General features: G+C 47.9%; 1 protein-coding gene across 3 annotated transcripts in view; it reads left to right on the forward strand.

Moving 5' to 3' along the window:
• Zdhhc14 (zinc finger DHHC-type containing 14) overlaps positions 1 to 9,259 on the forward strand; it is a 261,329-nt gene extending 252,070 nt beyond the window's left edge. For 2 of the 3 annotated variants that reach the window (XM_021221200.2, XM_029532868.1), the window contains exon 9: positions 8,125 to 9,259. In XM_021221200.2, coding sequence (XP_021076859.1) covers positions 8,125 to 8,526 — 402 coding nt within the window. In that variant the 3' untranslated portion in view covers positions 8,527 to 9,259. The remainder of the gene's footprint in view (positions 1 to 8,124) is intronic. The other variant, XM_021221201.2, reaches the window with a different exon arrangement.
• The last annotated feature ends 564 nt before the right edge of the window (positions 9,260 to 9,823 follow it).

Genomic DNA, 9,823 nt, shown 5'->3' on the forward strand with positions numbered 1-9,823 from the left:
TCTGACCTCACAGATCCTGCCACTAGCATCCTCACACCTGACCTCTATTTTTTTTTTCCACTCAGCAGAGCTGCCACGCTGGGATCAAATGCTAGAAGTTACCCTACAAGCCTCTCTTCCTCAGAATTCACCATCATACACAGTCTGCTTACAACACTTGTCACCATGTTATTCTGGTCCTTTTCATACTCAGAGTGTATACCCACCCAGTTCTTGTCTACTCCCAAGAGCAGAAGTCTTTTCTCTATGAGGCAAGGACACGAGACAGCAGATTCTCCCCCGTGCCCAGAGCCATGTTTTCACTACCCTACTCTCCCAGTAATCAGTGCTGACTTTGAGGTGATTATGAGGTGATTTCTGTATTGGTTACTTCCCTGTTGTTGTGATAAAATGTCGCGACCAAAACGGACTTACAGAAGGGAGGGTTTATTTGGGCTTGTGGTTCTGGAGGGAGAGTCCATAATTGTGGGGAGATAAAGCAGCAGGAAGCCAGAGCAGGAAGCTGAGAGAGCAAACTAGAAGCAAAGAGAGGCCACAAACTCTCAAAGCCCAACCCCAGGGATGCACTTCCTCCAGCAAGTGACCCCTTGATAAAGGTTCCACAACATTGCCACCAGCTGGAAACCAAGTGTTCATATACCCTTGGCTCTGGGGGACATGTCATATTCAAATCACCACAGTCACTGTGACCAAAACCATTTCCAGTGCCCATAACCTTAAAGGAGCCTCCAAGGGGTAACCCAATCACAAAAGAACTCACATAATATGTACTCACTGATAAGTGGATATTAGCCCAGAAACCTAGGATACCCAAGATACAATTTGTAAAATACATGAAACTCAAGAAGAACGAAGACCAAAATGTGGACACTTCGCCCCTTCTTAGAATTGGGAACAAAACTCCCATGGAAGGGGTTACAGAGACAAAGTTTGGAGCTGAGACAAAAGCATGGACCATCCAAAAACTGCCCCACCCAGGGGTCCATCCCATAATCAACCACCAAACGCAGACACTATTGCATATGCCATCAAGATTTTGCTGAAAGGACCCTGATATAGCTGTCTCATGTGTGCCTGGCAAACACAGAAGTGGATGTTCACCGTCAGCTATCAGATGGAACACAGGGCCCCCAGTAGAGGAGCTAGAGAAAGTACCCAAGGAGCTGAAGGGGTCCTCAACCCTGTAGGTAGAACAACAATATGAACTAACCAGTACCCTCAGAGCTCATGTCTCTAGCTGCATATGTAGCAGAAGATGGTCTAGTCAGTCATCATTGGGAAGAGAGGCCCCTTGGTCTTGCTAACTTTATATGCCCCAGCACAGGGGAAGGCCAGGGCCAAGAAGGGAGAGTGGGTGGGTAGGGGAGTGGGGGTGGGTAGGGTATAGGGGACTTTGGTGATAGCATTTGAAATGTAAATGGAGTAAATACCTAATAAAAATTGAAGGAAAAAAAAAAGGAGCCTCCAAGGAAGGAAAGGGGGATGTTTAGTCATATTTGTTCCTATAGTTTACTGTAGAACTGGTATCCTGGTCAAGATAGCAATTCCTCTGCAGTGGGGAAATTAGCATAGACAAAGGAGCAGTGTTCTAGGGAATAGATACTGCCGGGCCTCACGTGAGCACTCAGATACTCTGTATCAGAAGGAATGAGTGGATAGCTGTAGGGGAGTGGGTCTAAGTACCCAGGAGGTCTATTCACTCTCAGACGTGGGCAAAGTCACCAATAACTTAGGATCTCCTGCAAGTGGGATGTGAATAGTAGATCAGCAGACAACCGATGCTCAGGGTAGCATCAGAAGTAGAATACATATTTATATTTATATACATATTTATATTTGAAGGCTGTAGCTACAGAGACCCCTCTGGGAACATTTGTTAAAGGTAAAAATGATACTGTATACTTGGGGGATTTTAAAAAATAACTTAGTATTACTTAATATTCGAAAAAGGTAAAGATGACACAGTGTATATTTGGGGATTTTTAAAAATAACTTAGTATTACTTAATATTTGATATCCTCCCCTTTAGAGTTCAAATCTGAAATGTCCAAGGCCTGGGTCCCACCTGTTGGGAGGTGGTGAAATCTTAAAGAGGAAGGTTCTAGGTGAAGAACAATTATTGAGAGAATGCCTTGGACAGGGATCTTGGGAATCCAGCCCCTTTCTGTTTGCATTTTGCCTATCATGAAGTAAGTAGGTCTCCCCCCCCCCCATCATAACATACTGTCTCTCTGCAGCCCCAAAGCCACAGAGCCAAGTGACCATGGGTTGAAGCTGAGAGCCCCAATAAATCTTTCCTCTTTTTAAATTGATTCACTCAGGAATTTTCGTCAGAGGAATGGGAAACTAACACTGCCCTTAATCTGATATCAAGTAAGACAGGGGCAACAGTTCTGCTGTTAAATGAGGTCTCCTCATAGAACCTGAAAAGGCCAGATCAATCCTCTTAACCTAAATCTGCATTCCAGGTGGACTCCGGAAGACAGGGTAGTCTGTCTATCAATGCGTGCCCATAAGTGGCCATGAGGCCAGAGACAGAGCTTTACAGCCGAGCAGAAATAAGCCCCGCCCAGCTTGAGTCCTTTTGACAGAATTAGAGCAAAAGCCATGAGAAATCTAAACTATTGTAAACGTGTCTACAGACTGCATAGAAAATTCATAGCTTTTCAAAAATGCGGACTTTCAGACAAGGCGTCAGCCAGAATAGAATGGGTCTCAAGTTTTACCCCCAAATCTACAGAAACTGAAAGTAAATGGTCTCTTTGAGGTTTTGAGGTTTTTATGGCTTTTTAAAAAGGTTTTCTCTGTTTTGCATTTATTTACTTATGGGATGTGTGTGTGTGCGCGCGCATGTGTATGTGTATGTGTGTGCACTCATGCATTCAGTGTACATGCGTGGAAATCCAAGGGTATCTCGGGAGTCAGCTCGCTCCTTCTATCACGTGAGACTGGAGAGGGAATTCAGGTCTTCAGGCTTGACCACAAACACCTTCACCCACTGAGCCAACCCCATAGCCCTTCGTGGTTTCAGACTGAAGCACAAAATACTCACCTACTGTGTGGCATTGCAACATCTGCAACCATACATTTCTTTAGAAACACAGGCTATGACTCAGAGCAAAAGCCCCAGCACTCAAGACACAAAAGTCTGCGGGTAGACACACATACAGAGCCAGCTTCTACTCTGGCCCCATTCAATAGCTGACGAATTTTAAATCTAAAACAACAACAACAACAACAAACCCAAAACAACAAAAACCAATTATATCCGATAGAATCATATACAATAGATCAATTAATATGGATTCTTTAAAAGGATTGTTTTGAAAATGAAAATGTTGGTTTCTTCCATGTGGTATTCATCTAGATGAACTATCACCATCATAAATGGAGGCTTAGCCTTTTCCTCTTAAGATTACATAACAAGGGAGATAAATTCAAGTACACTTTAGAAGCAGGGCCACCAAATTCAGAGAAAAAGGAAAGTGGTGATAGCGCCCTCTACTGGTTGAAGGTTAAAAGTCCTAAAAAAACAAAACAACAACAAAAACCAAAACAAAACAAAACAAAACCTAAAGCGGAAAGCAGAGTGACGGGTGAGAAAGAGGAGACTGGAAGATGAGAAGAAAAAGAGAAAGCAACCAGAAACACAAGTAGTAAAGGAAGGCATCGAGGAGAAATGTGGAGGGAGAGCAAATAGGGTGCAGTAACAGACAGAAAGAAAATTAAATAGAAACAGCTTTAAGGATGGGGGCTTGAAGATGGCTTACGGGTTAAAAACACTTGCAGCCAAGCCCGACAAACTTGAGTTTAAGCCCGCGAGTCCACAGGGTGGAAGGGGAGCACGGACTTCCGAACATTATCCTCTAACTTCCACATGCATGTGCACACGCGCGCGCACACACACATGCACACACAGGCATGCGCACACACATGCACACACAGGCATGCGCACACACATGCACACACATGCACACACACATGCACACACAGGCATGCGCACACACATGCACACACACATGCACACACAGGCATGCGTACACACACGCACACACACATGCACACACAGGCATACACACACATGCACACGCACACACACATGCACACACAGGCATGCACACACACACGCACATACACATGCACACACAGGCATGCGCACACACATGCACATTTACCACAGGTAAATAAATGTAACTTTTGCTGGGCGGTGGTGGCGCACACCTTTAATCCCAGCACTTGGGAGGCAGAGGCAGGTGGATTTCTGAGGTCTACAGAGTGAGTTCCAGGACAGCCAGGACTGCACAGAGAAACCCTGTCTCAAAAAACTAAAATAATAATAATAATAATAATAAATGTAATCTTTAAAACCTTTTTTAATCAACAAGAGGAACTAGAAATTAGAAGCAAAGGTCAAACAAGCAAAAGGGTGTGAGGATATTTTTATTGGGCATCTCTGTAGCAACCCTGAGAGCACTGGCTGTTTTCCAAACCATAATGTTCTCAAAGAGGATCCACAACCATGAGAGTTCATACAATCATCACCCTTAGAATTTGAACAGTATGACAAATATTTTAAAATTCTGACCTGAAAAAGTGTGTGTGTGTGTGTGTGTGTGTGTGTGTGTGTGTGTGTGGTGTGTATTTGTGTGGTGTGTGTGTGTGTAAAGTACAATTATAGCCCTGCATAATCCTGATTCATTTGATTTCATTGTTCTAAGGAGACGTTTGCTGCAGACACTATTTATAGACTTACAGTATGGAATTATAAATTCCAGTGTACAGAGCCTGTGCTTAGAAACTGATAAGACCCCACCCTGTCCCTTGTTCCAATCATTAGAACAGATTTGGGCAGTGTCTTCCAGAAGTCCATTTGCATGAGTCAGGTGGCTTTCCAAGGCTGCAGGATTTCTCAGCCCTTAGGTTCACAGTTTCAAACCTATGCTCGTCAGAACCTCATAAACCTAGGAGAGGCCAGGGGGGGGGGGAGTTCATGAGGCGTTTGCACATAGGTCCTATAGCCAGAGAGCGCCCACAGCTATGCCTACCCAGCCATTAAGGTGTTAAAACAAATGTACGTAGAAGTCAGGGTTAAAATAGACACTTGGAAAGACTTCGGGGTGACTTTATGCAGGTGTGTGTGTGTGTTTGTGTGTGTGTGTGTGTGTGTGTATCCATGTATATGCAGATGTGAGTGTAAGGTAGGTTGGGGCAGAGGTGAATGAGGAGACCAGAGGTCAACCTTGGGTGCTATTTGACCAGCACCGCCTACCTTCTTTTCTGAGAGTCTCTCACTGGCCTGGAACTCAAAAAGTCATCTGGGCTGGCTGGCCAGTGAGCCCTGGGGNCCCCCCCCCCCCGTGTCTGCCTTCCCAGCTTTGGGTTTGCAGATATCTGCTGCCATGCCTGGCTTTATTTATTTTTTTTAACATGGGTTTTTGGGAACCATACTCAGGTCCCAGTGTTTGCACAACAAACCTTCACCAGCTGAGCCTTTCCCCAGGCCAGATGGCGCCCAGCGTCACCACGGAAATCTCTAAAGCCTTTTCATCCAGCCGGTGACAGTGACACTGCGCTTGCTCTGCTCTTGGCAAGCCACCGAAGGGTGAACTGCAGGAGGGGACACGGGTGTGGGGGCTGCACTGCTGCAGAGGGCTTCTGGGAGGGGAACACTCAGCTGCAAAGAGCGAGACCTTGGAAGTGAACAGTGCCAGCAAGAGACCCAGCGCTTCATGGTGCCCCTGGGTTCATGGTTCCCACCCCCACCCCAACCCCCAACCCCCACCCCCACCCCCACCCCAGGCCTGGGCTAGCTGTTTAAGTCAGCAAAGTAGTGTTTGTTACCACACATCACAGAAGCCACACCAACGCCCACACTGGCAACCACATTGTTTAAGAAGGTCCTGTCGGGTACCCATAAGCTCTGCTGTCTGGCTCAGATGGGGAAATGACTGGGGATGAGAATGGGCCAGCGATGGGGGGGGGGGGCTTCAGAACACTAAGTGACAGGGTATGGTGGCTGCACATGCGGTCCCAGCACTTCTTTTTCCTGGGAGTCTGTAAGAACCAATCAGAAGACGTGGGCTGGTCCCTCAGATAGAATTTGCTAGTTAGTTTCCAATATGAAGGATTTATTTACTTCAGGTCAACAGGGACAAGCAGTGTGCTCCTTCTTTCGTGATGGCGGGTGGTGTGGACACGAACAAGACCCCTGACTGTACCTGGTGACAGCAAGAATCTGTCAACCAGAAAAGGCCACTGGTTTCCCAGCTGGAGCCTTCCGACCTGCCCAGGTTCATTTGCAGGGTACCTGTGGCGCCGTGCCTAGCTTTCCTAAGCTAGCTTTCCTAAGCTTTCATAAGCTGAGGAGCCAGGATGTCTCTGCCAGCAGGAATCTTAAATGGTGATTGTCACAGAACAGTCTTACAACGTAGCTCTCTGAGCCTGATATCCTGGAAGCAGATGTTGAATCAATGAGGCTGCCCCGTCAGGGCCAAGCTTGTGGGCTATGCAAAGAAGCCAGTGGTGCCTGGGTACAGTCCTGCTGCCCTGGAAGATGAGGGTGCTTCTCTAATGCTCCCCTGATCGCTCTGGTGTGGGGCGGGGGATGATTTGGGAGGCTGGACAATGTATACGTTAGTGGCTCATGGAGTTTAACCAACAGCCGTTCCAGCTTCTTTTCCCGGTCTTCTCATCCCTTTGACTAGCAGCTCCTCATTCTGTCCCCCTCCTCCTCGCTCCCCCCAGCCCTCCTCTCCACCTCCATGTTTCTTTGACATTCCATTGGCTGGGTGAGACCCGATTCCCCATCCCCAAGGCTGTCTTCATCCTCTGCTGGAGCTTTCCCTTTGAGTCTGGCTCCAGCCTGGAGTCAAGGGCTTTAAACTTCTAATAAATTACCAACTCCTTGGGGCCTCAGCCTTCTCTTCTAGGCTCATGGACAGGGTGGAGAACTTGCAAAGGGCATGCTCTGGGAAGGGTGCGCACACCGGGGCATGAGATAGAGATCTGCAACCTCAGACTGTTCCTCTCCCATCAGGGCTTCCTTGTATGTGTTCCCAGGGGCTGCCAATGATGAGAGGCACGTCTGGTTGTGCCTATTGGCAATAACAGGGCTATTAGTATGTAGTTTGGTAGTGACTTAAAACTCAGGGACTTCTAAGCCAAGTAAAACCAATATTTACACATCATGTGGTAGTGGTTGGTTTGCTTAAAAAAAAAAAAAAAACAGCTTCATGCACTTGATCCATCTAGGTCTGATGTCTTGAGGAGCCCCAACCCCAGCCCTGTGTGCCTTAGGGTCCTTTCTATGTAAAGAGAGGAAGCATGCTTGTGTCTCGTCCTTGTTCTGTAAAGCTGCTTCTGAGCCTACTGTGGGGCTCTGAGCAGGATGGAGTTCAGGATTCTCACATCTGTGCAGTGTCTCTGCTTGTTCTGAAGGTTCTATACACTTCAAAGCCAGGGTTGGCAGAGCAACAGGGATCCCCATCCCACTTAGAAATACAGTATGTCTCACTGCCATGTGACATGACCCACCTGTCGTCACAGCACACAGGAGACAGAAAGAGGTCTCCGGAGCAAGCTGGCTAATAGACTAGCTGCTCAGTACATAAGCCATAAAGGAAGACACCTGATTTCAGCCTCCATACATGTGAGTACATGCACACATGAGCACACACACACACACACACACACACTACATGTACACATGCATACATACTTGCTTGCACATCACATACAAATACACAGAAACTGAAGTTCTCAAACTACAAGAAGCTGTGGTCTCTATTGCTGTGGGTGGGAAATCCTGTGACCCTTTTCTGGGATTGCCTATAAATGACATACATCCTTTAAGTCTGGAATAAAGGGCATAGGGATTATAATGTAGCTAATATTGCACCCTGGAGGCCCACAGAGGGGGCCTGCTCACCAGAGTACTTTATTCTGCCCCACAAGTGTGTATGTGTCATGTTCTGGGGTCTCTCCTGATGTCTGCTCCTTTCCTCTGCCTTACTGACAAGATACTAATGGTTTCTCTTCTCCCTCACCTACCCTCCCCCATCCCACCCTCTCCTTTTCCATCTCCTCTCTACCTTTCCCTTGCTGGTTCCTGCTGCTGCTCTCCAGTGCGACCAAGACCAGTGCATTCAGAGCACTAAATTCGTTTTGCAGGCCGCAGCCACGCCCCTGCTTCAGAGCGAACCCAGCCTCACCAGCGAAGAGCTGCATATGCCCGGGAAACCCGGCCTGGGTACCCCATGTGCTAGCCTGACGCTGGGCCAGCCCACACCACCCTCCTCCATGCCCAACCTTGCCACGGAAGCCACACTCTCAGACATTATGCCCCTGAAGGATGAGCATGGGGGCCATCAGTTTCTGACCCCAGATGAGGCACCCTCACCGCCAAGGATGCTGGGGGCAGGCAGCCCTCTAGCACACAGCCGTACCATGCACATGTTGGGTCTGGCCAGCCAAGACTCCCTGCACGAAGATTCCGTGAGGGGTTTGGTAAAGCTCAGCTCCGTGTGACCTGCATGGCCACCCCTGGGGACCACAGGTGACAAACAAAAACAATTACTAGACATAGCCAAGAGGACGTTTTGTTTGGAATCTGCAGAGTGGACCGCCGAGGGGAGACTCCCTCAATGGGAGGAGCCTGGAATTAAAAGAGGCTGCGTGGATGCAGCGCCCTCTGTCGGCTGCTCTTGGGACAGACACGAGGAAAGTTCGACACTGGTGGCCAGACTGAAATTGGACCTAATGTTACAGCTACTAATTGAAATCGACCCGCTGTTCCATTTGCTCATTAAAACAAAACGAAACAAAAGTCCCAAAGGGAATAGCCGGCCAGACATGGGATTGCATGCCACACTACAGTCTGTGTTACAGCGGTGGTATTCCAGAAGAAAAGCTTTCTCTCCGATTTCCTTCTTTTTAATCTTATGATACTTTCCAGTGTGACAGACCGAACCGGATGGGCGATGCCATCCTTCGTGACTTACTGGACTTAGCTGTATGAGGATGGGCATTTCCTGATGAAGAGGGTTACTGGGGAGGGGGACATCCCCTGCTGCAGAGGGCACCTAGGGTCCATCCTGCCCTGGACAGACATTTTAACCCTCTGTCAATGCTTAGATGGGTGTCGTATTGTGCCACCATGGGGCAGTCCTCGCCTCCTGTGTGATGACCTTCCTGTGGACAGCCAATAAAATGACTCCTCTGTTATTTTCTTGAGCTGTATACAGTTGTCAACAGCTTGCATGTAGTTACTTATTTGTTCACATTATCTCTGGTAAGGAATAATTCAAAACAGCCAAAGTTCAGATCTTCGGGTTGTGAGTTATGGTTCGGCTTCTTAGATGGGAGCTGAGCTTGCTAACAGTCCTCGGCCCTTAGCACCCACCTTCCTGATCTGTTTTTAATACAGGTTTATGGGGATTTGCTCTGAACTAAGAGCCACCCCCATAGCAGTTATGTGTAGTAGGTGGAGGGAGGGGTACGCAGGAGAAGGGGTGTTATCTGGCTGTCTTCTCGGTTCCATGTGATGTTGGGGTGCTGCAGACCTCATAGGCATGCCTCATGCTCCTCAGGAGGCAACACCAGCCCCACCCTGGAGCTGAGGTCACATAGATCACACATGGGAGACAAAAAGAAGATGGCGGCTTCACTCCATCTGGTCACCTGGCATTTTAGAGAGCCAGCATCTTTAAGGAGCCAGACTATCTGGGAGGAGCTGCAGAAAACTCACCAGCGCTCTGCAACCTTCATTCCCAGCTCCACATCCAATGGCAAATCCACAGAGCACTTTGTGACTGAGCATCAGGTA

Source organism: Mus pahari, chromosome 21, assembly GCF_900095145.1.
Source record: "Mus pahari chromosome 21, PAHARI_EIJ_v1.1, whole genome shotgun sequence".
Taxonomy (NCBI): domain Eukaryota; kingdom Metazoa; phylum Chordata; class Mammalia; order Rodentia; family Muridae; genus Mus; species Mus pahari.